Source organism: Heterodontus francisci, chromosome 4, assembly GCF_036365525.1.
Source record: "Heterodontus francisci isolate sHetFra1 chromosome 4, sHetFra1.hap1, whole genome shotgun sequence".
Taxonomy (NCBI): Eukaryota; Metazoa; Chordata; class Chondrichthyes; order Heterodontiformes; family Heterodontidae; genus Heterodontus; species Heterodontus francisci.
This window is the reverse complement of record NC_090374.1, coordinates 47,796,217-47,823,966: the sequence shown is the minus strand read 5'-3', so window position 1 is coordinate 47,823,966 and position 27,750 is coordinate 47,796,217. Positions and strand designations below refer to the sequence as shown.

The window sequence follows — 27,750 nt, the reverse complement described above, 5'->3', positions numbered from 1 at the left end:
TGTGTGACTTGGAGGGGAACTTGCAGGTGGTGGTATTCCCATGCATCTGCTACATTTGTTCTTCCAGGTGGTAGAGGTCATGGATTTGGAAGGTGCTGCGAAGGAACCTTGGCAAGTTGCTGCAGTGTATCTTTGTAGATGTACACACTGCTGCCACTGTGCGCAGGTGGTGAAGAAAGTGAATTGTTAAGGTGGTGGATGGATGCAATCAAACAGGCTGCTTTGTTCTGGATGGTGTCGTGCTTGGAGTGTTGTTAGAGTTGTACACTCCAGGCAAGTGGAGAGTATTCCATTTCACTCCTGATTTGCCCCTTGTAGATGGTGGACAATTTTGGGGAGTCAGAAGGCAAGTTACTCGTTGCAGAATTCCCACCCTCTGACCTGCTCTTGTAGCCACTATATTTATATGGCTGGTCCAGTTAAGTTTCTGGTCAATGGTAACCCCCAAGATGTTGTTGGTGGGGAATTCAGCATTGGTAATGCTGTTGAACGTCAAGGGGAAATGGTTAAATTTTTTTGTTGTGCGAGATGGTCATTGCCTGGCATTTGTGTGGCATGAATGTGGCTTGTCGCTGATCAGCCCAAGCCTTTTGAATACTGTCCAGTGCAAAGTGATATTCCCCATTTGATTTTATAAGGCAGCTGCTGAGAAAATGTTACAAGAACTCTTTCCTTGTTTCACAGTTCTGACTTGCCGGCTGTCTGACTGGGGCCTATCATCCTCATCAGTAAAATTACTGTCTTTTGTACCACCTTCTAAAGCCCTGTGCACAGGGTTACTTCCATTGGGCTGGATGAGATGAAATCTTTTGGGACATCTAAGCAGTGGGATGAGATGATGCAGTGGGACAATTTTCATATTCTTAGTACCCTAACTGGTGCTTAGAAACAGGGCAGCAGCAGCACCAAAACTGCATAGGAAACTGAAGTTAATGCTTGTTGTCGGTCACTTCCAATCATCAGATGGATCTCGATCTTCACTACCATAGCTTCCAACTGAGATAGGGAAGTGCTTCAAGAATAAATGCAAATTAGGGTATCATGATGCAGTTACAAGTCCCAATACCATTTCAGTCTCTGGCTGTGTTGTTACGCCAGTTCCTGCCCTCCAACTAGGGCGAGGGGTTAGGAGGCAAACATCTGGAGTGTACCAAAAAGGGATCCCAAGCAGCAGTTGCAGAAAGTTGAAAACAGATGTTGTACTCATTTTTACTTCAGTCACTTACATGTTTTGAGCATTTAAAGGATCCTAATATTTGGTCTTGCTGCTGCAGGTTTGCAAAAATGTCTTTGCCATGAGAATAACTTCTTTTCACTTCCCTTTAAAGGTGCTGCTGCAGGATCATCAAAATCTGCATTTCCTATCCCAAATGAGCAAGTTGCCTATAATGAGGTCATTTTGAGTTGGCAAATGGCATGGGCTCTATGTTCACGTCATCTGGTCAGCAGAGCCCACTGCCTGCCCAGTTAATACGATGAAGAAAGATCGACTCTATTGTCTGCACTGAGCTCCTGGTGGAATGCCATAGAGTTATTGAAACTTTCATGTGCATGGGATTGGAGGAACTTCATGAAAACTGGTACCCCATGAAGAAATCAGCCTATTCAGATATTTTGTCCTCACAACCCACCTCCCCGATATCCTGAGAATGCGCTGGGTGTACTGTTTACCACAGTAACTTATTTACTACAGCAGTTGTGATCTCGTTTTTCCTCGAAAGTCACTTGAGGGGTCTCAACACATTGAGAAAAACATACCATTCAAAAAGGCTGAAGGGGACTCAGGAACAGGGCAGGTAAACGTGACTGGATTATTTGGATGGAACGTAAACATTGACATGGACAGGCAGGACTGAATGGCCTGTTTCCATGTTATAAATTCTAGGTAGGTCTGTGTATATAATACTTGGATCCAATTAAGAGCTAGGAATACTGAACACAGCACTTCAATTATATGCAGTCAAAAATATGCTGCCCTTCATAGCTTCAATAGACTTATCAATTGACAATTTTGATAACCATTAGCTTTATGTTTCATGCTATTGACTGAGCTACTTGCATTTACGTATTGATCATAATGGGAAGCTGTTTTATATTGGGATGAACAGTTCAGGTGATGAACAAATTAATAGTAAATGACGAAAATTCAAGCTTCTGACAGTCTTTAAATAAGGGACCTATTAGTGGAATTTTGGGAATAAATAGAAAGATCAGTAGGTTACTTAAAGAAAAAGGTGCAATGTGAAATGAGTTAGATCAGTCATAATTCAGTTATCAGGCAAAGAGACGAGAATAAAATTGCTAAACTTCAACACTAATTACACAATTTCACTCAAATAACCTGTAAAAACAGCTGGTGTGGAAAATGAAAATGTCAGAGTTTGGGCGGGGGGGGGGGGGGTGTAGGGAGGTTTGTTGGGGGTGGGGAGATGCTCCTGTTAGGATAAAGAGAAGTAGCAAAAATAGGCAGGGAACAGTCGACTGAAAAAGAGCACTGTGTAAGATTTCAGATTGAATGAAGAAATGGGAATATTGAGATGGGGGTGCCTTAGCCTCATATATAAATTATAATCTGCATTTTTGCATATTATATGGAATGTTTTGAATAGCTTTGTAGTTGAAGAAACTGGAAGCATTTTTAAAAAGAAAGTCTCTGCCACCATCAGCATAACATGAGAGGAGTGAGAAAACAGATGCAGCATGTGCGTATGTGTGCAACATACAGCACCATTTCCTCTGGGCATTTATTACCTGTTAAAAACCAATCTTTTGGTGAGTGGCAGTTCAGGGTTTTCGAGAGCAGGCTGCAATATTTCTTCGGGTCTGCTGAGTCATAATTAAAGCTGAACCAAGCGGAATTGGAGAGGGAAGGTCAGCAAGGTGGCGTATGAGAGATGAGGCTGGGCTGATGGGCACCAAATGAACAAATTATGATGGGCCCCACTCAATGTGATGAGGTCAAATGCTTGTTTCTACCCACTGACAGTTCAATTTCCCTGAAATGTCTCTTGATTCACTATGACCTAATTATGAATGAAAAGTTATCAACTGCCCACACCAAGAGGGGCTTAAATACTATTTTCCTAGAGCTTCTAATGTCAAAATGTTATTAGAAACTGCATGTTGGCCAGGAGGTTTTCAAACACAATAAGTGGGTTAATCTAAAACACTAGTGATCGCCATGCAATAATTTTCTAAAAGGGTGAGCTATAGACTTAGAAACATTTTCAGCTTACATTTTGTGAAGAGAAAATGGCACATTCGACTGCAGAACATTTTAATTGCCTAAAATAAAAATGCTTTCACTCTCAAAACCTCTCCACTCTTTTCTTCCATTTAGCTGCAAAACAGCAGCTTTTACTGTGAAGCTTACTGAGGTTAAATATCTAAACTTTTTTGCTTAATATAAAAGATTCGCCAATGTGCCACACAGTGTAAACACAATTTTATTCCAGATCAGATCCAACCCTTGAGACTAATTTTTCTTCAGTAATAAAAGAGTTAATCTCAAAAGACCTTTATTGCATTTATCACCTACCATCAACATAAAAAGGACCACAATTAAAAAACAAAACCATCTTAATCCAAGAAAGAAACTACAACTAACCTAAAAAGAAAGCATGGTTTTGAAATAAAGTCGTTGCTAATAATTTTAAAATGTCTGTAGTTGATTTTTCTCCCCATTGTGTGTGGGCTCATTATTTAACTGTAGGTGCTTAACAAATAACACATTCAATTATTTTCTGCATAAGAAAGAGCACATTATAATTAATCACCCGCAAAGTTAAATTAATCATCCAGAACCATGTGACAAAAGTATCTGAGAGATCTACAACCTGCTAGTTCAGTATCCTTTTTGAACCAACACACTTTACATATCTAAGCGTTTCTTTTTCTCTCCCTAATGCAAGAATTTAAATGTTACTAATAAATTACAAGTTGAAACAGCAAAATTGACCAACATGCAAAAACTGGGCACAAACAAATGTTTAAGTTTAAACATTTCAAAGTATCTAGTTTTCATAGATACAAAACAGGTGCACATTCTCAAGACGGCATTTACTGAAGGATACACCAATGACTTAAGTGGACATACTTGTATAGTCATGTACATCCTTCAGGTCCAAGGTAAGAACCAATGGCAGTGTAGGGGCACTGTGTGGTTTGAGAGACTGAATACATATAAATGACCAAAAAGGAGGTCCAGGCTATTCAGTATCTTCCCACTTACAGATATAAACCCCACAGCATGTGCTGTGACTGGCACATGTTCCATAGATGCTTAATCTATGTTTATGCTAGGAAGAGGGTGATTATAGGAACATAGGAGCAGGAGTTGGCCATTCAGCCTATCGAGCCTGCCCCACCATTCAATATGATCATGGCTGATCACCCACTTCAATGCCTTTTTCCCACAGTATCCTCATACCACCTTCAGTCATCTGTATTTAGAAATCTGCCAATCTCTGCTTTAAACATACTCAATGACTGAGCTTCCACAGCTCTCTGGGGTAGAGAATTCCAAAGATTCACAACCCTCCGAGTAAAGATATTTCTCCTCATCTCTGTCCGAAATGCCTTCCCCCTTATTATGAAATTGTGCCCCCTGGTTCTAGACTCCCCAACCAGCAGAAACATGTTGGCTTCATCTACCTTGTCTATCCCTTTAAGTATTTTGTAGGTTTCAATGAGCTCATCTCTCATTCTTCGAAACTCTAGAGAATACAGGCCCAGTTTCACCAATCTCTCTTCATAGGACAGTCCCGCCATCCCGGGAACAAGTCTGGTGAACCTTCCTTGCACTCCCTCTATGGCAATGATATCCTTCCTAAGGTAAGGGGACCAAAACTGCACACAGTACTCCTGCTGCGGTCTAACCAAGGTTCTATACAACTGAAGCAAGCCTTCGCTACTCCTGTACTCAGACTATGATATTTACTTACTGATAGTGATGACAGTTTTGCAAGTCTGTGCATCTTGAGCAGCTCTCACAGTTCTGCAGATAGTGAGTGGGTCTGAAGGCACAGCAATACTGTCACTCTCAATCATCAGTAAAGTGATGGAAGGTGTCATCAACAGTGCCATCAAGCGGCACTTGCTGAGCAATAACCTGCTCAGTGACACACAGGGCCACTCAGCTCCTGACCTCATTACAGCCTTGGTTCAAACATGGACAAAAGAGCTGAACTCAAGAGGTGAGGTGAGAGTGACTGCCCTTGACATCAAGGCAGCATTTGACCGAGAATGGCATCAAGGAACCCTAGCAAAATTGAGGTCAATGGGAATCATGGGAAAAACCCTCCGCTGGCTGGAGTCATACCTAGCGCAAAGGAAGATGGTTGTGGTTGTTGGAGGTCAATCATCTCAGCTCCAGGACGTCACTGCAGGAGTTCCTCAGGGTAGTGTCCTAGGCCCAACCATCTTCAGCTGCTTCATCAATGACCTTCCTTCAATCAGAAGGTCAGAAGTGGGGATGTTCGCTGATGATTGCAAAATGTCCAGCACCATTTGTGACTCCTCAGATACTGAAGCAGTCCATTTAGAAATGCAGCAAGATCTGGACAATATCCAAGTTTGGGCTGATAAGTGGCAAGTAACATTCGCGCCACACAAGCGCCAGGCAATCAACATATCCAACAAGAGAGAATCTAACCATCTCCCCTTGACATTCAACAGCATTACCATCACTGAATCCCCCACTATCAGCATCCTAGGGGCTACCATTGACCAGAAACTGAACTGGAGTAGCCATATAAATACCGTGGCTACAAGAGCAGGTCAGAGGCTAGGAATCCTGAGGCAAGTAACTCACCTCCTGACTCCTCAAAGCCTGTCCACCATCTACAAGGCTCAAGTCAGGAGTGTGATGGAATACTCTCCACTTGCCTGGATGGGTGCAGCTCCAACACTCAGGAAGCTCGACACCATCCAAGACAAAGCAGCCCGCTTGATTGGCACCCCATCTACAAACATTCACTCCCTCCACCACCGACGCACAGTGGCAGCAGTGTGTACCATCTACAAGATGCACTGCAGCAATGCACCAAGGCTCCTTAGACAGCACCTTCCAAACCTGTGACCTCTACCAACTGGAAGGACAAGGGGAGCAAATACATAGGAACACCACCACCTGCAAGTTCCTCTCCAAGTCGCACACCATCCTGACTTGGAACTATATCGCCGTTCCTTCACTGTCGCTGGGTCAAAATCCTGGAACTCCCTTCCTAACAGCACTGTGGGTGTACCTACCCCAAATGGACTGCAGCGGTTCAAGAAGGCAGCTCACCACCACCTTCTCGAGGGCAATTAGGGATGGGCAATAAATGCTGGCCTGGCCAGTGACGCCTACATCCCATGAATAAATAGATAAATAATGGTAATAATGGCACCTGGATCATTCCCAAAATGCTTTGATCAGAGTCAAAACAGACAATATATTTTAAGTCTGGCCGCACCTTTGCCTGCATTCCACGGACAGGAAAGCGTAGAATCTATGAAGTTGATCTAGGGTGTGATGCATTCAGTGTCCAAATTTCAGCAGCAGTTGTGAGGGTTTGTACCCAGACATTCCGCCATTCTTTCTCAATTATTGGTAACTAGATCTTGCTCCAAGAATTTTTTTTTTTTTTTTTAAGACATTTTGTGGTTTCAGTCAATGTGCAGATGAGTGCAATGCAGAGGGCAGATAGATTTATGGATACACTTTGGGAGAATGAGTATGAAAATGAGAATGAGTAGCTCTACAAGTGACGTTTGCAAAGTATCACTGACTCCTGAAGCAATTGATGTATTTAGAGATACCTAAACAAATACAATATAGCCTGATCCTAGGGGTATTCACTACAATTTACTGACAGGAACTCTGCTATGCACCCACCAAAATCATGGAACTGGGGCCAGGATCACAATAGTTTGCTTGTGGAACAGGCAAATCAGCCAAGACAACACATAAATTTAAAACAAAAACAAGAAATGCTGGATTCACTCAGCAGGTCTGGCAGCATCTGTGGAAAGAGAAGCAGAGTTAACGTTTCGGATCAGTGACCCTTCTTCGGAACTGACAAATATTAGAAAAGTCACAGATTATAAACAAGTGAGGTGGGGGTTGGGCAAGAGATAACAAAGGAGAAGGTGCAGATTGGACCAGGCCACATAGCTGACCAAAAGGTCACGGAGCAAAGGCAAACAATATGTTAATGGTGTGTTGAAAGACAAAGCATTAGTACAGATTAGGTGTGAATATACTGAATATTGAACATCAGCAAGTGCAAACCTGAAGAAAAACAACCTGAAAAGAACAGTGGGTGAGCAAACTGAACAAACTAAGATGAACTGAAATAAATACAAAAAAAGATTGTAAAAAATGTAAAAAGGAATGCCAAAAAAAAAAAATGCCATAAATTTAAAACTGGTCACCTTTAGCAATGTGTGGCCAACATGCAGCACCTACTTTGCATTCAATCCCATTGGCCTGCATTGCCTGGATCATGATTTTTTAAAAAATGTTCACAAGATGTGAGCATCACTGGCAAGGCAAACATTTACTGCTCATCCTTAATTTGCCGTTAACAGAATGGTTTGCTGGGCTATTTCAGAGGTAAGAGCTAACCACACTGCAGTGGATCTGGCATCACATATGGCCCAGACTGGGTAAGGATGGCAGATTTTCTTCCCTAAAGGACATTAGTGAATCAGATGGGTTTTTAATGACAATCCAGTAATTCGATTATCACCATTACTTACATGAGGATTTTAATTCCAGATTTATTAATTGAATTTAAATTCCCCAGCTGCTGTGGTGGGTTTTGAACTCATGTCTCCAGATCATTAGCTCAGGCCTCTGGATTATCAGTCCAGTATCATAACCACCATGTTACCATTCCCACGATCTATCCTTATGGAGGTTACTATAGGTTCTATGACTAAATTAATAAGAGCGAACCAGCTCATTCAGAGGCACTAATCAGGGGACAATACTCGGAGGTTATTTAAAACGGTCCATCAATGCAAACAGCACCAAAGCCACTGCCTGTGTTGCTTGTTCTGGATGCAGATAAGATCTTCAAACAGGTAGAGTGGGACTTAATTCTTTCCATGCTTGAGAGAATGACATTTGGCGAGCGACGAATTCAAAAACTAGATTAGAATCTTCAGCTAATATGTCCAGTAACTCACCTCCTGACTCCCTAAAGCCTGCCCACCATCTACAAGGCACAAGTCAGGAGTGTGATGGAATACTCTCCACTTGCCTGGATGGGTGCAGCTCCAACAACATTCAAGAAGCTCGACACCATCCAGGACAAAGCAGCCCGCTTGATCGGCACCCCATCCTCAAACATTCACTCCCTCCACGCCCGACACACAGTGGCAGCAGTGTGTACCATCTACAAGATGCACTGTAGCATCATACCAAGGCTCCTTAGACAACACCTTCCAAACACGCAACCTCTTCCATTAGAAGGACAAGGGCAGCAGATGCATGGGAACACCACCACCTGCAGGTTCCTCTCCACATCACACATCATCCTGTTTTGGAAATATATCACCGTTCCTTCACTGTTGCAGGATCACAATTCTGGAACCACCGCTCCCCCCTCCCCCCGTAAAAAAGTCCATACCAGATGGACTACAGCGGTTCAAACAGGCAGCTCACTATAACTTTCTCAGGGGCAATTAGGGATGGGCAACAAATGTTGACCTTGCCAGCAACGCCCACATCCCATGAAAGAATTTAAAAAACTTTCATAAGTATATTCTAATGGCTACATTCCCCTCCAAAGTGAGCTCAAAACAAGAATGCCCACTCCTCTCCCCACTCCAGGAAAAAGACCTCTTAGGCCTTCGAAGCTTGCATCATGAAGTAGTGATCACATTTACATGGAAAGGCAGTTTCTTCAGCAGTGTTTCGTATTATCTAGATCCAGTGTTAAATCATGCTCTGAATCGATAGATCTCATTTTTTGTGGCATTATTCAGCAGTCTGCAACATTTTCATTGCAATCTTGTGGCAAAAGGCAGCAGTTCCTGGCAGATACAAGGCTTGTTTCAATTCCAACAGTTGTAATTGAAGGTTAATTCACTGTCCCAGGATTAACAAGAAAAAAACTATTGATAGATAAGCAGTTGCCTTTTATATAGTGGGATTAAAACAATAAAATTACAACAGATATTAATAATTATCAACCTCCAGAAAGGTCCTGTAACTGATTAAATGTATTCCAAAGATAGTAAATGAAAAAGCAACTTGAGGCTTCCAAAATAGCGGACTGTAATGCATGCCAAGTTGTACTGATGTGCAGAATCTGCCCTACATATTGCACCAATGTTTACTGATCCACTAGTGAGCAATACTTATTTAATGCTACAATCTGACCTTCTTTGTCATAGCCTACTAAAATGTCGCAAAGCAGGAGGACCTGCCAATATAGAATTATCGAGAAACCAACACAAATGGACAAAACTAACCCAATTACATGTGCCAAATCTGTGCTGGTTTTGATCTGAAATAGTTCAGGGATAGGTTCAATGCCATGGTCCTTTTTTGTGCATATCAGTATAGATTGGAAGTTGACTACAAAATGACACAGGACATTCAAGTAACTCTATAAATTGTGTGTTTTAAAAAAAAATCCCAAACCAATTAATATAAAATTTCACCATAGCTCACTGCAATCACCAAGTGCAGAAGCATTAATGAAAAGCAACTAACAGCTGTATATTTTTAAAACCTATAATTGAAATTTCAAGATGATTCACAAAAAGTGTGAAGAGCATGAAAATATCAAATGGGACATCAATAGTCTGCTGTTAACTTGTAAGTTATTAAGGCAAAAAACACAAGGCTCAAAATAAGCATAAGAAACTAGTTCAGTAAACTCAAAAGAAGATATAAATTCAAAGTGCAAATTGGCAGCAGTTGGACAAGAAAGCATACATATTGTCCAATTACATTGATAAGAAATTGATTTTAAATAACCACGCCAGTAATAGTGAACAGGTCGTTTTGAGGTTGGCAAGCTGTAACTAGTGGAGTGCCACAGGGAGTCAGTGCTGGGGCCTCAACTATTTACAATCTATATCAATGACTTGAAAGAAGGGACAGAATGTATGGTTGCCAAATTTGCTGATGACACAAAGATAGATAGGAGAATAAGTTGTGAAGAGGACATAAGGAGCCGACAAAGGGATATAGATAGGTTAAGTGAGTGGGCAAAGATTTGGCAGATGGAGTATAATGTGAGAAAGTGCGAACTTGCCCACTCTGGCTGGAAAAATAGAAAAGTAAAGTATTATTTAAATGGAGAGATATTGCAGAACTCAGATGCAAAGGCATCTGGGTGTCCTAGTACACAAAACACAAAAGGTTAGTATGCAGGTACAGCTCGTGATTAAGACGACAAATGGAATGTTGTCATTTATTGCAAGGGAAGTGGAATGTAAAAGTAGAGATATTTTGTTACTGTTGTACAGGGCATTGGTGAGACCACATCTAGAGTACAGTTTTGGTCTCCTTACTTAAGAAAGGATATAATTGTTCAGAGAAGGTTCACTTGACTGATTCCTGGAGTGAGAGGGTTATCTGATGAGGAAAGGTTGGAAAGGCTGTGTATGTATTCATTGGTGTTTAGAAGAATGACAGGTGATCTTATTGAAAGATGTAACATCTTAAGGGGACTTGAAAGGGTGGATGTTGAAAAGATGTTTCCCCTTGTGGGAAAGACAAAAACTAGGGGTCTCCCAATTAGGACAGAGATGAGGAGAATTTTTTTCTGAGAATCGTGAGTCTGTGGAACTCTCTTGCCCGGAGAGCAGTGGAGGCAGGGTCACTGAATGTTTTTAAGGCAGAGGTAGAGAGATTCTGGACAAACAAGGCAGTCAAAGGGTATGGGGATAGGCAGGAAAGTACAGCTGAGTCCACAAACAATGGTGGAGCAGGCTTGAGTGGCCAAATAGCCTACTCCTAGTTCATATGTTCATAAAGCAGAATCAATAAGAGTCCATGAAGATATGGTGTATATATAATTTTTAATTACACTGTCTGGAAATGAAACAGTTAAAACTAAAATGCTGAAATAACCTGTACTTGGCGTTACTACTGTAGGCCTAGGTAACATCATTAAAAGAATTGAGAGTTGAGATAAGCCGCTCATGGATGATTGGTCTCATCTCCCTCCAGTCTAAACTCATCAAGGTGACAATAGCCAATCAATCTTCCTTGACCTTGCTAGGTTGGAAAAATGTCATCACATTTTGAGGCTCCAAACTGCAAGGGTACCGATTACAAGACCAGTGATATGTTATTGTAAGGCGTCAGTAGCAGAGGTAACATATCCGCCCCAAGACCAAAACCACCTACTTCCAATTCTGTAACATCACCCAACTGCGCCTCTGTTCTCTCTAACTTGGTTTCTCCCTTCATTCTTTTGCTGATTTTAAGTTTATACTCTCCAGTTACTAAATCACTTAAGAAAAACAGTTTACCCAGTTATAAAACTCCTTCATAATTTTGTCCTCCCCTGTCAGATTTCTTAGTATCTATACACTAATGAAGAGGTCAGATTCTGCAGGAGTATCTTCCTAAACAAAGCTACTTACCCTTAGTGACCAGAGCTCAATCTTGGGTCTTTCTGGTCTTGGTACCATGTCACACAGTGCATTTGTGCACTTCACCAGCAGGTGAGTCTGCATGTCTTTCTATTATGAGCATTGGGTGCAGTTTGCTAAAACGTTTAAGTCTAGTGACAAGGAATTCCAGATCTTGTTTTCAGATCCCTCCATGGCCTCACACCGTCCTACATCTAGTATCTCCTTCAGCAGTACAATCCACCCAGATATCCGTGCTTCTCCAATTCTGGCTTCTCGTGCACCCCCATTTTTAATCACACCACCATTGACGGCTGGGCTCACAGCTTCCTAGGGCCTGAGTTCTGGAATTCCTTGTCACTAGACTTAAACGTTTTAGCAAACTGCACCCAATGCTCATAATAGAAAGACATGCAGACTCACCTGCTGGTGAAGTGCACAAATGCACTGTGTGACATGGTACCAAGACCAGAAAGACCCAAGATTGAGCTCTGGTCACTAAGGGTAAGTAGCTTTGTTTAGGAAGATACTCCTGCAGAATCTGACCTCTTCATTAGTGTATAGATACTAAGAAATCTGACAGGGGAGGACAAAATTATGAAGGAGTTTTATAACTGGGTAAACTGTTTTTCTTAAGTGATTTAGTAACTGGAGAGTATAAACTTAAAATCAGCAAAAGAATGAAGGGAGAAGTTAGGAATTTTTCTTTAAATGCAAAGTGCTGTGAGGGCAGAAAGAATGGCAGAAGCAGAATCCTTAATAGGTTTTTAAGAGGGAAGTAGATAAATATTTGAAATGTATAAGTTTTAAAAGCAATGGGCGTAAGGCAAGGAAATGGAATAAAGTGGTTCTTTAACAGCAGTGGTGTGATGGGCTGAAGGGGCTCCTTGTGTGCTGAAAAATTCTGATTCATTGCCCCAGCTGAACTATAAAGTGCAGCAGTGGGAGCATTTCAATTGACGTCAATGCCCTGGGGCAGGCAGCAAAAAATAAAAAGGAAACCACAGTGTCCACTGATTACTGTTCCAAGAAAATTAAGTACCCATGGACTACAGCGGAGGACAAAATGGAATTAGCTGTGATATGCCGCACAATTAAATATTCTACCAAATCTGTGCAATGTACAGACAACCAAAGTCATATAAAATAGTTGCCATTTTTTGGAGCAAAATATTTGAGAATTCAAATCTACTTTCACCTCAGGCCTGCTGTATGTATTGTTGGGTTATGTGTAACCTGTAGCCAAGAATGCAAGTGAGTAACCCATCTCAGCCCTGCATCGACACCACAGAGCGAACACCAACATTTCTGGGACAATGATATCTACTACAACCTCAGTGTTTGGTTCTATTTGACACCTAATTACAGCTGTATAGCTGACTTGGGCATGCTGAGGATTTGAATCTGCAACCCCCAAAAGCTGCAGTGCTGTATGTTGGTGCGACAACAGTGAAACACCTCACCACCCATTGGGAGAGAGGCATGCTTATAATTCTGATGAAACTGGGAAAAAAAAAACACATAGAATAGGGCCATGCTAATTCATTTCATTATATGCAGCTCTTGATTCAAAAATAAACAATTCACCTAGTTAAAATGATTGTTAAATAATTTCACCCAAGCTGAGACAAAAATCACTACCTTCAATTACTTAATTTGAACTAGATACTTTCCAAATCATATTATAGAACATAGAACAGTACAGGCCCTTCGGCCCACGATGTTGTGCCGAACCTTTAACCTACTCTAAGATCAAACTAACTACCTACCCTTCATTCTACTATCATCCATGTACCTATCCAAGAGTCGCTTAAATGCCCCTAATGTATCTGCTTCTACTACCACCGCTGGCAGCGCATTCCACGCACCCACCACTCTGTGTAAAGAACCTACCTCTGACATCCCCCCGAAACCTTCCTCCAATCACCCTAAAATTATGCCCCCTGGTGATAGCCCTTCCCACCCTGGGAAAAAGTCTCTGACTATCCACTCTATCTATGCCTCTCATCATCTTGTACACCTCTATCAAGTCACCCCTCTCATCCTTCTTCGCTCCAATGAGAAAAGCCCTAGCTCCCTCAATCTTTCTTCGTAGGACATGCCCTCCAGTCCAGGCAGCATCCTGGTAAATCTCCTCTGCACCCTCTCTAAAGCTTCCACATCCTTCCTATAATGAAGCGACCAGAACTGAACACAATATTCCAAGTGTGGTCGAACCAGGGCCTTATAGAGCTGCAGCATAACCTCACGGCTCTTAAACTCAATCCCCCTGTTAATGAAAGCCAACACACCATATGCCTTCTTAACAACCCTATCAACTTGGGTGGCAACTTTGAGCGATCTATGGACATGGACCCCAAGATCCCTCTGTTCCTCCACACTACCAAGAATCCTGTCTTTAAGCCGGTATTCCGCATTCAAGTTCGACCTTCCAAAATGAATCACTTCACACTTTTCCAGGTTGAACTCCATCTGCCACTTCACAGCCCAGCGCTGCTTCCTGTCAATGTCCCGTTGCAACCTACAACAGCCTTCCACACTATCCACAACTCCAGCAACCTTCGTGTCATCGGCAAACTTGCTAACCCAGCCTTCCACTTCCTCATCCAAGTCATTTATAAAAATCACAAAGAGCAGAGGTCCCAGAACAGATCCTTGTGGAACACCACTGGTCACCGAGCTCCATGCTGAATACCTTCCATCTACTACCACCCTCTGACTTCTATGGGCCAGCCAATTCTGTATCCAGACAGCCAACTTACCCTGTATCCCATGCCTCCTTACTTTCTGAATGAGCCTACCATGGGGAACCTTATCAAACGCCTTGCTAAAATCCATATATACCACATCCACTGCTCTTCCTTCATCAATGTGTTTTGTCACATCTTCAAAGAATTCAATAAGGCTTGTGAGGCATGACCTGCCCCTCACAAAGCCATGCTGACTGTCTCTAATCAAACCATGCTTTTCCAAGTAATCATAAATCCTGTCTCTCAGAATCCTCTCCAATAATTTGCCCACTACCGACGTAAGACTGACTGGTCTATAATTCCCAGGGTTATCCCTATTCCCTTTCTTGAACAAGGGAACAACATTTGCCACCCTCCAATCATCTGGTACTACTCCAGTGGACAGTGAAGACGCAAAGATCATCGCCAAAGGCGCAGCAATCTCTTCCCTCGCTTCCCGTAATATCCTTGGGTATATCTCGTCTGGCCCCGGGGACTTATCTGTCCTCATATCATTCAAAATTTCCAGCACATCCTCCCTCTTAACCTCAACCTGTTCGAGCATATCAGCCTGTCCCACACTGTCCTCACAAATGACCAGGTTCCTCTCACTAGTGAATACTGAAGCAAAGTATTCATTTAGGACCTCCCCTACCTCCTCCGACTCCAGGCACAAGTTCCCTCCGCTATCCCTGATCGGCCCTACCCTCACTCTGGCCATCCTCTTGTTCCTCACATAAGTGTAGAACGCCTTGGGATTTTCCTTAATCCTACCCGTCAAGACTTTTTCATGTCCCCTTCTAGCTCTCCTAAGTCCAGTCTTCAGTTCCTTCCTGGCTACCTTGTAACCCTCTAGAGCCCTGTCTGACCCTTGCTTCCTCAACCTTAAGTAAGCTTCCTTCTTCCTCTTGACTAGCTGTTCCACATCTCGTCATCCAAGGTTCCTTCACCCTACCATCCCTTCCCTGCCTCATCGGGACAAACCTATCCAGCAGTCGCAGCAAGTGCTCCCGAAACAACCTCCACATTTCTGTCGTGCATTTCCCTGAGAACATCTGCTCCCAATTTATGCTCCCCAGTTCCTGCCTAATAGCATTGTAATTCCCCCTCCCCCAATTAAATATTTTCCCATCCCGTCTGCTCCTGTCCCTCTCCATGACTCTACATTTAAAAACTAATTTACCCAGACATCTCACCTAGGTTATACTGTAAATAGATGAAATTTATAGAAAGGAAGGTTGCAGATCAGATAAATCCATGCTGAGTAAGCTTATCTTACACAGGTAGCTGAAGTATAAAATTCTATTCAATGTCCCAGGGTAGGGAGGTTTCCTGCCCCAAATCGCTATCCAGCAATTATGCTGGGTGAGGACAGGACCAGATGCAGCTACAAAACCCATAAAATAACTTGTGCACATTCAATGCCAAAGCTTACGCTTTAAGAGAGGCCGCTGGTGAGGTACTGGAGGGTGACTGACTCTCAAGTAACTAGAGCCCTGCAAGGAATCAAGATTTTCAGGAAAAGAGATGAGAGAAAATTGATTAAAAACACCCAGAAAATAGGTTCCTTCAATAAAAAGTTACCATTGTCCACAACCTTCTTACTGAGGTGGGAGTGTTACAACTGAGCTATGATTGAATATAAACAAAAACAAATTACAGAAGTCTTGGGATCACCAAACTGACTGCAATCACACAGTGGCGCAGTGGTTAGCATTGTAGCCTCACAGCTCCAGCGACCAGGGTTCAGTTCTGGGTACTGCCTGTGCGGAGTTTGCAAGTTCTTCGTGTCTGCATGGGTTTCTGCCGAGTGCTCCGATTTCCTCCCACAGCCAAAGACTTGCAGGTTGATAGGTAAATTGGCCATTATAAATTGCCTCTAGTGTAGGTAGGTGGTAGGAGAATGGTGGGGATGTGGTAGAGAATATGGGGTTAATATAGGATTAGTATAAATGGGTGGTTGTTGGTCGGCACAGACTCGGTGGGCCAAAGGGCCTGTTTCAGTGCTGTATCTCTAAATAAATAAATAAAAAAATAAATCATTAAGAAATGCAGCAATAAACAAAGCCGCAGGGCGGCCCAGTGGTTAGCACCGCAGCCTCACAGCTCCAGCGACCCGGGTTCGGTTCTGGATACTGCCTGTGCGGAGTTTGCAAGATCTCCCTGTGTCTGCGTGGGTTTCCGCCGGGTGCTCCGGTTTCCTCCCACAGCCAAAGACTTGCAGGTTGATAGGTAAATTGGCCATTGTAATTTGCCCCTTGTGTAGGTAGGTGGTAGGAGAATTGAGGGAAGATGGGGATGTGGTAGGGAATATGGGATTAATGTAGGAGTAGTATAAATGGGTGGTTGATGGTCGGCACAGACTCGGTGGGCCGAAGGGCCTGTTTCAGTGCTGTGACTCTCTATGACTCTAAAATTCAAGTACACTAAGTCCCAATTATCACAGTTCACTGATTCTACCATCACATTTGCACAATCATGAATTAAAAAAAACCTACTTTGCCTCAGAACATTATTTCTGATAACGTGTCCAAGAATAAATACTGAAATTTTTCTTATAGCCCAAGTTTAAATTTAAGCTATGCTGTCCACAAACCACAAACTCAATGTATGGACTTGAAATCGTTGTCAAGCCAATCTGCAGCTCAGAATGGGCAGTTCCTTCTTAAACAACTTGTCTAAGTTACAGGTTTCCCTTTTTACTATACAGTGGCCACAAATCATTCCCATTGGTCAATAAGTTCATAAGACTTCAGTAGAAGTTCTACACAATAAGGGAACAAGTCTTTTAAAAAAAAAACAAGCTCATGTATTCTATGCATACAATTCTAGGAAATAAAGATTACTCTTTGGCTTTGAACATTTCTCAATTTTGTAAAACTAGATTTCAGAAATGTTAATTTTGCAACTCTATAAATTTTGGGATAACGTTTTAGAATACAAGACGTTCAATTTGAGACATGACATGTGCTAAGTCTAGCAAGCTTGGGAGGATCAGATGACTTTGGACTTATGATTCGCAAAGCTCTCCACCACCGGGACTTTCCTTGCATCATATCGGAGTCTCCAGCTGATTACTTGATGAGAGATTTATTGTTATTAATCAACAACTCCATTGTATCGTGGATGCCAGGATGGTGGAAGGCAAACTAGACAGATCGTGGTCTTGCTAGCAATTCCAACATTCCTACGAGGAAGGTCATAAATCCTTTCAGTACTCAGATAATAGCTACTAGCAACCCATAAACTTACATCAATAACAGTAGTAGTACTGGAAAGTGATAGTCCTTCCAAATCAGCAGCTAATTTTGAAGCCATTACTCGTTTTGGGAAGGCTACTGGTGTTGACACTTCAGAAACTACAAGAAAGAAAGAGTAAATCTCAATTAGAAATGTAGAAAAACATATCTTCAACTTCCAATCAAGAAAACGACAGTTATAGCAATATTTGCACAAATTCTCTGCACTGACTAATTTTCTTTTGCTTTTTTTGTTCGTAGGAATAAACTCAATTGATTGTCAAAATACGGAAATTGAAATCATAATTTTATTCAAGTGGAGTTACATAAGTATTAAATCACAAAGCTCCAAACGACAATAAATATTTTCTACAACTGCCAATGTATCAACTGCAACTGATTCGTGGTTGGAGAGCTTATTTCCACAAAAACTCATCATAATTTATATGGCATTCAACTGTTTAAGTGCCCAGTTCCAACACATTACTTTTCATGTTTTAGTATCAATACTTACAGTCAACCAAATCCAGGAGTGAAACTTCCTGCTCGATAGCAGCCTTGACCTCTGATCCTATTTTTTTCTCTTTTTTCTGTTAAACATATAGATTCCTTCATCAACATTAATTATTCAGATTGCTTGAAAAAAACAAAATAAAATAAAACTTAAATTCTCACAAGTACAGTAGATAAATGGTAAACACATTAAGATACATAGGAATACAATACTTAAAAGATGAAAATCTCAAAGTAATTCTGCTGGCATCTAAAATTAATGCTAAAATTGTAAACACAAAGTTGGTCAGCAGTTCTCATATCCCTTCTGCCCTCAGCGAATCCATAACATTAATAAATCCTTAAGAAAAGGATTATAAATACAATTCAATCAATTTGAACAGATTACACAACATTTATTTTTTCCGCATATCTTAAAAATTAAACGGCTGTGGTTTCGTGTCAGATTGCATAGCCCTTTGTTCTGCACTTTTCAATGAAGAATCTACCATTTATTAAAGATTTTCCAGTAATTTAATTTAACAATTTCAACATTGTTTGTGGCGATTATGTGTTAGAGGAATTGTTGGTAGACTTGGTTAGAAATGTGCAGTTGAATCTCTCTAGGGTTTGGGCTTGAATTGCATCCAGACTGATGAAATGACAGTCCCCTCTTACTGATGCCAGAAAGGATTCCAAGAAAAATTAGTTTGGACAGTCTCAATACAGTTTTAACGAGAGCACAGGTCCGCAAAAAAAGAAAACTGCCCGTCATTTAGCAGTCTCAGGATAGCTGATGTGAGAAATTGAAATGTCACAGTAGAGTATCAGGCAAAATTCTTCTGAAGTTGAGGTTAAGGCACAACACTGCGATGAGTGAAGAAAGTTTTACTCTGCATCTAACTCAAGATGCACCTAATCTGAAAGTACCTGATGTTGAGCACACAAAAAGTAGAAGCATGCTTTTCAGCACTGACTTGCCTCATCTTGAGCCTTAAAATTCACTTTTTTTTTAAAAAGATAATTTACATTTAAAGGTCAAAAAAAAGTTTGCGTAAAAGGGGAAAACAGAAGATTCCGCAGCATTTAAAATCAAATACATTAAAAATTGACATCCATAACAAAGCTCAGCTCAAACTAATGTACTGCGAAGAACGTGACTCTGCTTCTTGGCCACAATTCTTGACATGTCCCTCATATCAAACAACTCATCAGTGAGGTAATGACAACAAAAAATGAGGGGGACAGTTCACCCTTATGCACTTTATTCCCCCCTCTCTTAAAGGCATTCGATTCCTTATAAGGTACGGATCCAAAGATCACAAACTCCTCTGATACTTCCGCCAAAGTTGGCATTCCGCATATGGGAGCAAAGACAGTGAGTGCTGGAAAGCTGCGTGACAGCTGAGCAAAACTCTGTTCTCATTCAACACCTAAACATGTATACTTCCAGTCAGAGTAACTGACTGGCTATTATGAGGTGGAATTGGAGCTGAAATTCCTGTCCCAAACCCAAGGATGCTGAAGCTAATTGTTGCGTCCCTATTACTACTACGCTTGGCCGTTTTTTGTATGTGGCTTAGCTACACCCTGGCTTAACACTTGAGCCATTGAGGAGGCCCTCTGTGCCTCTTAAGGTTCATTAAGATAGAAACATAGAAAATAGGAGGAGTCGTCCATTCAGCCCTTCCAGCCTGCTCCGCCATTCATTATGATCATGGCTGATCGTCCAACTCAGTAACCTGCTCCCACTTTCTCCCCATGCGCTGTGATCCCTTTAGACCCAAGAACTATATTTAACTCCTTCTTGAAAACATACAATGTTTTGGTTTCAACTGCTTTCTGTGGTAGCGAATTCCACAGGCTCATCACTCTCTGGGTGAAGAAACTTCTCCTCATCTCAGTCCTGAAAGGTTTACCTCGTATCCTTAGACTATAACCCCTGGTTCTGGACTCCCCCACCATCGGGATAGTGTTCCATTCTCCAGCACTGCCAATTAAGTGCTATGTTACTGACAGGCACTAGATACGGCAAAGCCAATGGGCCCTGACAACATTCCTGCCATAGTAACGAAGACCTGTACTCTAGAACTTGCCGCACCCCTAGTCAAGCTGTTCCAGTACAGCTACAACACTGGCATCTACCTGGCAATGTGGAAAATTGCCCAGGTATGTCCTGTACACAAAAAGCAGGACAGATCCAACCCGGCCAATTACCGCCCCCATCAGTTTACTCTCGATTATCAGCAAAGTGATGGAAGGACTTGTCGACAATGCTTTCAAGGGCACTTGCTTAGCAATAACCTGCTCAGTGACGCTCAGTTTGGGTTCTGCCAGGGCCACTCAGCTCCTGACCTCATTACAGCTTGGTTCAAACACGGACAAAAGAGCTGAACTCAAGAGGTGAGGCGAGAGTGACTGCCCTTGATAGCAAGGCAGCATTTGACCCAGTATGGAATCAAGGAGCCCTAGCAAAACTGGAATCAATGGGAATCAGGGGGAAAACTCTCTGCTGGTTAGAGTCGTACATAGTGCAAAGGAAGATGATTGTAGTTGTTGGAGGTCAATCATCTCAGCTCCAGGACATCACTGCAGGAGTTCCTCAGGGTAGTATCCTAGGCCCAATCACCTTCAGCTGCTTCATCAATGGCCTTCCTTCAGTCATAAGGTCAGAAGTGCGGATGGTCACTGACGATTGCACAATATTCAGCACCATTGGCGACACCTCAGATACTGAAGCAATCCGTGTAGAAATGCAGCAAGACCTGGACAATATAAGGATGGGCAATAAATGCTGGCCTTGCCAGCGATACTCACATCCCATGAATGAATTAAAAAAAGCTGCCCAAAGGCATTTCACATAGTACCCCTGGAGCCAGAATCTGGAAGATTCCTATCCCATTGGTTAGAATGAGACTCAAATAAATGTCTCAGAGATAAAAGGCAATATTGCAATTCAATACATCATTCTGTTTCCTATTGTTATACAATTTATGGAAATATACTCAACAAATGGGGGTAATTAACTGGTTTTCTTGTCTCTTGGTTGGAAAATATTTTTGCTCAAAGAAACCATCCACACTATATCGCTGGATCAAAATCCTGGAACTCCCTTCCTAACAGCACTGTGGGTGTACCTACTCCATATAGACTGCAGCGGTTCAAGGCAGCGGCTCACAACCACCTTCTCGAGGGCATTTAGGGATGGGCAATAAATGCTGGCCTAGGAAGTGACGCCCACTTCCCATGAAAGAATGATGCCAAATAAATAATTGTTAAAGATCCCCAAGTGCCTTTATCGAAATGAAGATGACAAGAACTAGAATGGTCTTTATTTTACCTCATCAACCCGTGAAGATGCTGGCCACAACTAAATACAACATACAAATACACAACTACATATATGGAAATGTGATACTGACAGTGAAAATTAATTAGAGGGACAGTCTCATTACACATAGAAAAACATCCTAAGGCTCTTCACAGGAGCGTTATCAAACAAAATTTGAAACCAAGTCACTTAAACAGAAAATGCTGGAAATACTTAGCAGGTCAGACAGCATCTGTGGAGAGAAAAACAGAGTTAACGTTTCCGGTCTGTGACCTATCATCAGAACGCCTGGCCACAGATAGGACAGTCAGCACAGGGCTGATGGGTGAATGGGACTTGATGTGAATTAGGATACGGGCAGCAGAGATTTGGGTGGGCTCATGGAAAGTGGAAAATGGGAGGCTGACAAGGAGAACATGGAATCATCAAGTCTAGATATAACAAAGGCACAGTTCAGAGTTTCAGCAGTAGGTGAGCTGAGGCAGGATCAGAGACATACAATGTTAGAGAGGCAGATGTAGGCAGTTTTGGTAATGGAGTGATGTGTGGTCAGTAGCTCATCTCAAGGTTGCAAACAATCTGGTTCAGCTCCAGTCAGTGGCCAGAGAGAGTGATGGAGGCGATGACTTGGGAATGCTTTTGTGGTAGGGACCAAAGACAATACCGTTGGGCTTCCCAGTATTTAATTGGAAGAAATTTCTGCTCATCCATTACTGGATGTCAGATAAGCATCATCACAAATCAGAGAAGGGGAGGGTTCGAGAGAGGTGGTGGTGAAGTAGAGCTGGGTGCTGTCAGAAACGGACATGTTTTTCCATGATATCATGAGGGGCTGCATATATATGAGAAATAGGGGGAGGCCAAGAATAGATCCTTCAGTGACTCCAGAAGTAATTGTGTGGGAGCAGGAAGAGAAGGCACGACAGGTGATTCTCTGGCTAAGACTAGATAGATTAGAATGGAATCAGAAATGAAAACAAAGTGCTGGAAATACTTAGCAGGTCAGGCAGCATCTGTGGAGAGAGAAGCAGAGTTAACATTTCAGGTCTGTGACCTTTCATCACCTGGCCAGTGATAGGACAATGAGCACAGGGGTGATGGGTGAACGGGACTTGGTATGAATTAGGATACAGGCAATAGATATTCTATCTTAAATGGGAGACCCTTTATTTTTAAACTGTGTCTCCTAGTTCTAGTCTCTCCCACAAGGGGAAACATCCTCTCAGCATCCACCTTGTCAGGTTCCCTCAAGACCTTATATGTTTCAGTAAGATCACCTCTCATTCTTCTATACTCCAATGAATACAGACCCAACCTGTTGAACCTTCCCTCATAAGATAACCCCTTCATCCCAGGAATCAGTCGAGTGAACCTTCTCTGAACTCCTTCTAATGCAATTATATCCCGTCATAAGTATAGAGACCAAAACTGTCCACAGTACTCCAGATGTGGTCTCACAAATGCGCTGCACAACTGTAACAAAACATCCCTACTTTCATACTCGATTCCACTTGCAATAAACGACATTGCATTTGCCTTCCTAATCACTTGCGGCACCTGCACACTAACTTTTGTGATTCATGTACCAGGACACCCAGATCCCTTTAAACTGCAGAGTTCTGCAATTTCTCGCCATTTAAATAATATACTGCTTTTCTATTCTTCCTGCCATATTGGGAGGGGTGACTAAAAGTTGGGTCCAAGAAGTGGGTTTACAGAAGAATTTTAAACAAGGACAGGAAGGAGGAGAGACAGAGGTTTAGAAAGGGAATTCCAAAGCAGCTGAAGGTATAGCAGGCAACTGTGGGGCAAAGGGAGGGGGATGCACAAGAGTTCAGAGAAGTGAAACATTTGTGGGGTGGGGTCTTGTAGGGCTGGAGGAAATCAGGAGGGGCAAGGCCATGAAGGAAATGAAGCATGAAAAAGAGAATTTTAAAATTGAGATATCTGAGGATCAGGAGCCAATGTAGACCAATGAGGACAGGGGTGATGTGACCTGGTGTAGGGTAGAATACAGACGGTAACATTTTGAATGAGCTCAAGTTTATGGAGAATGCAAGGTTGACCAGGAGTGTATTGGAATTCTCAAGTCTGGGAGATGACAACAGCATGGAAAAGGGTTTCACCAACAGATGCATATGGTGTTATGTAGATGGAAGGAAGCAGTCTTTGCGCTGGAGAGGATAGGGGGTCAGAAACTCAGTTCTGTGTCCAACAGGATTGGTTCAGCTGGAGGCCAAGATCGTGGAATTGTTGGCAAAGCCATGAAATTTGTGGCGGGAGCCTTAAACAAATCACAGAGTCAGAGTTATACAGCACAAAACAAGCCCTTTGGCCCATCGTGTCCGTGCCGGCCATCAAGCACTTAACTATTCTAATCCCATTTTCCAGCACTTGGCCCGTAGTCTTGTATGCTATGGCGTTTCAAGTGCTCATCTAAATACTTCTTAAATGTTGAGGGTTCCTGCCTCTACCACCTCTTCAGGCAGTGCGTTCCAGGTTCCAACCACCCTCTGAGTGAAAAACTTTTTCCTCAAATCCCCTCTAAACCTCTTGCCCTTTACCTTAAATCTATGTCCCCTGATTATTGACCCCTCTGCTAAGCCAATCTAACCTATCAATGCCCCTCATAATTTTGTATACCTCAATAATGTTCCCCCTCAGCCTTCTCTGCTCTAAGGAAAACAACCCTAGCCTTTTCAGTCTCTCTTCATAGCTGAAAAGCTCCAGCCCAGGCAACATCCTGGTGAATCCCCTCTGCACATTCTCCAGTGCAATCACATCCTTCCTAAAGTGTGGTGCCCAGAACTGTACACAGTACTCCAGCTGTTGCCTAACTCGCGTTTTATACAGCTCCATCATAACCTCCCTGCTCTTACATTCTATGCCTCGGCTAATAAAGGCAAGTATCCCATATTCCTTCCTACCCACCTTATCTACCTGTGCTGCTGCCTTCAGTGATCTATGGACAAGTACACCAAGGTCCCTCTGACCCTCTGTACTTCCCAGAGTCCTACCATCCAATGTATATCCCCTTGCCTTGTTGGTCCTCCCAAAATGCATCACCTCACATTTCCCAGGATTAAATTCCATTTGCCAGCCTATCTATATCGTCCTGTAATCTAAGGCTTTCCTCCTCACTATTTACGGCACCACCAATTTTCGTGTCATCTGCGAACTTATCACATCTCCTATATTCACGTCTAAATCATTAATGTACACTACAAACAGCAAGGGTCCCAGCACTGATCACAGGCTTCCACTCGCAAAAACAACCCTTGACCATTACCCTCTGTCTCCTGCCACTAAGCCAATTTTGGATCCAATTTGCCAAATTGCCCTGGATCCCATGGGGTTTTACCTTCTTAACCAATCTCCCATGCGGGACCTTATCAAAGGCCTTACTGAAGTCCATGTAGACTACATCAACTGCTTTACCCTCATCTACACATCCAGTCACTGCCTCGAAAAATTCAATCAAGTTAGTTAGACATGATCACTCCCTGATAAAGCCATGCTGACTATCCCTGATTAATCCCTGCCTCTCCAAGTGGAGATTAATCCTGTCCCTCAGAATTTTTTCCAATAGTTTCCCTACCACTGATGTTAGATTCACCAGCCTGTAATTATGTGGTTTATCCCTGCTACCCTTTTTGAATAATAGCACCACATTCGCTGTCCTCTGGTACCTCTCCTGTGGCCAGAGAGGATTTGAAAATTTGTGTCCGAGCCCCTGCTATCTCCTCCCTTGCCTCACATAACAGCCTGGGATACATCTCATCTGGGCCTGAGAATTTATCTACTTTTAAGCTTGCTCAAACAGCTAATACTTCCTCCCTTTCAATGCTAATATGTTCAAGTATATCACAATCCCCCTCCCTGATCTCTACACCTATATCATCCTTCTCCATAGTGAACACTATGAAAAGTAATCATTTAAAATCTCACCTATGTCCTCCGGCTCCCCACACAGATTGCACTTTGGTCCCTAATGGGCCCCACGCTTTCCCTGGTTATACTCTTGTGCTTAATATACTTATAAACAGCATTAGGATTTTCCTTTATCTTGCCCGCCAGTGTTTATTCATGTCCCCTCTTTGCTCTCCTAATTACTTTTTTTAGTACCCCCCTACACTTTCTATACTCCTCTAGTGTCTCCGCTGTTTTCAACGCTCCAAATCTGCCATAAGCCTTTTTCCTCCTGATCCAATCCTCTATATCCCTTGACATCCAGAGTTCCCTGGACTTGTTGGTCCTACCCTTCACCTTAGCAAGTATATGTTGGCTCTGAACCCTCACTATTTCCTCTTTGAATGACTCCCACTGGTCTGATGTAGACTTTCCTACAAGTAGCTGCTCCCAGTCCACTTTGGCCAGATCCTGTTTTAGCATATTAAAATCTGTCTTCCCCCAGTTCAGTACCTTTATTTCTGGTCCATCTTTGTCCTTTTCCATAACTACCTTAAATCTTAGAGTTATGGTCACTATCCCCGAAATGCTCCCCCACTGACACTTCTACCATTTGTCCAGCATCATTCCCTAGGATTAGGTCCAGTACTGTCCCTTCTTTTGTAGGACTTTCTATGTACTGGCTCAAAAAGCTCTTCTGTATGCATTTTAAGAATTTCGCCCACTTTAAGCCTTTCACACTAAGACTGATATTAGGCAAGATGAAATCCTCGATTGTTATCCCTATTATTTTCAGACCTCTGAGATTTGACTACATATCTGCTCCTCTCTCTCTCCCTGACTGTTTGGAGGCCTATAGTGCACTCCCAGCCAAGTGATTGCCCCCTTTTTGTTTTTAAGTTCTACCCATTTGGCCTCATTTGAGGAACCTTCTAAAATATCATCCCTCTTTACTACAGTAATTTACTCCTTGATCAACAGTGCAATGCCACCTCCTCTTTTATCCCCTCCCCAGTCACGCCTGAAGATTCTATACCCTGGAATATTGAGCTGTCAGTCCTGCCCTCCCCTCAACCATGTCTCTGTGATAGCAATATCATAATGCCATGTGCTGATCAATGCCCTCAATTCATCTGCCTTACTAGTAAGATTCCTTGCATTAAAATAGATGCAATCCAGCCTTGCATTTTTCACTTGTGCCGTAACAGGTCTATATTTGCTCTGCCTTCCAGGCTGACTCAGTTTCTCTACATTTGACTGTGCATCACTCCCTACTGTACCTCCACTCTGTATCCCATTCCCCTGCCAAATTAGTTTAACTCCCGGCCCCTCCAAACAGCACTAGCAAACCTCCCTGCAAGGATGTTGGTGCCGTTCCGGTTCAGGTGCAACCCGTCCAACTTGTACAGGTCCCACCTTTGCCAGAAACAGACCCAGTGATCCAGGAAACTAAAGCCCTCCCCCTCCTGCACCATCTCTTCAGCCACGCATTCATCTGCTATATCCTCTTATTCCTATACTCATTAGCACGTGGCACCGGGATAAATCCAGACATTACAACCTTTGAGGTCCTGCTTTTTAATCTGCTACCTAGCTCCCTAAATTCTTGTTGCAGGACCTCATCCCTCTTTCTACCTATGTTGTTGGTACCAATGTGTACCATGACCTCTGACTGCTCACCCTCCCTCTTCAGAATGTCCTGCAGCCGCTCAGTGACATCCTTGACCCTAGCACCAGGGAGGCACCATACCATCCCGAAGTCACGCTTGCAGCCACAGAAATGCCTACCTGCACCTCTTACGATAGAATCCCCTATTACTATAGCTTCTCCACTCCTTTCCCTCCCCTGCTGTGCAGCAGAGCCATCTGTGGTGGCACGAACCTGGCTGCTGCTTCTTTCCCTGGGAGGCCACCCTCCCCCCCCCAACAGTATCCAAAGCGGTATATCTGTTTGAGAGGGCTATGGCCACAGGGGACACTTGCACTAACTGCCTGCGCCTACTACCTGGTGGTCACCCAACCCTTTTCTGCCTGTGCAGCCATTACCTGCGGCTTGACCACCTTGCTAAACGTTCTATCCACGAGGTCCTCAGCATTGCGGAAAATCAGTTTTATTGGGGGAAATTGCAGCGCATCCAAAATATGATGTTGGACAAACACTCTGAAAGCACAATGGCAAATGGAGGGGTTAATACTGTTGGGGAATAAGTAGAAGTGGGATTCCTCACCATACATATCATCAAGTCTGTTGATGCTGCCATAGGCAACTTATCGATGACGAAAATGAGAGAACCAAGGATAAATCCAAAGCGGGATTCAAGAGATAAGTGGGAAGAGAAGCCATTGCTGGAGGTGCTCAAGTGATAAACAGATAGTAAGAGTGGAACAAAGTGAGGACAGTGCCATTGAGCTGGATAACAGAAGAGAGTCGGGGGGGGGGGGGGGGGGGGATGTAAAGAAGAATGGT

The 27,750-nt window shown here is 42.8% G+C and overlaps 1 protein-coding gene across 3 annotated transcripts in view; it reads right to left on the bottom strand.

Moving 5' to 3' along the window:
* Positions 1-27,750, bottom strand: part of ap3b1a (adaptor related protein complex 3 subunit beta 1a) — a 355,948-nt gene that overhangs the window by 106,476 nt on the left and 221,722 nt on the right. For all 3 annotated transcript variants that reach the window (XM_068029475.1, XM_068029477.1, XM_068029476.1), the window contains exons 21-22: positions 18,066-18,141; positions 17,565-17,671 (exon numbers count right to left, since the gene is read on the bottom strand). In XM_068029475.1, coding sequence (XP_067885576.1) covers positions 17,565-17,671; positions 18,066-18,141 — 183 coding nt within the window. The remainder of the gene's footprint in view (positions 1-17,564; positions 17,672-18,065; positions 18,142-27,750) is intronic.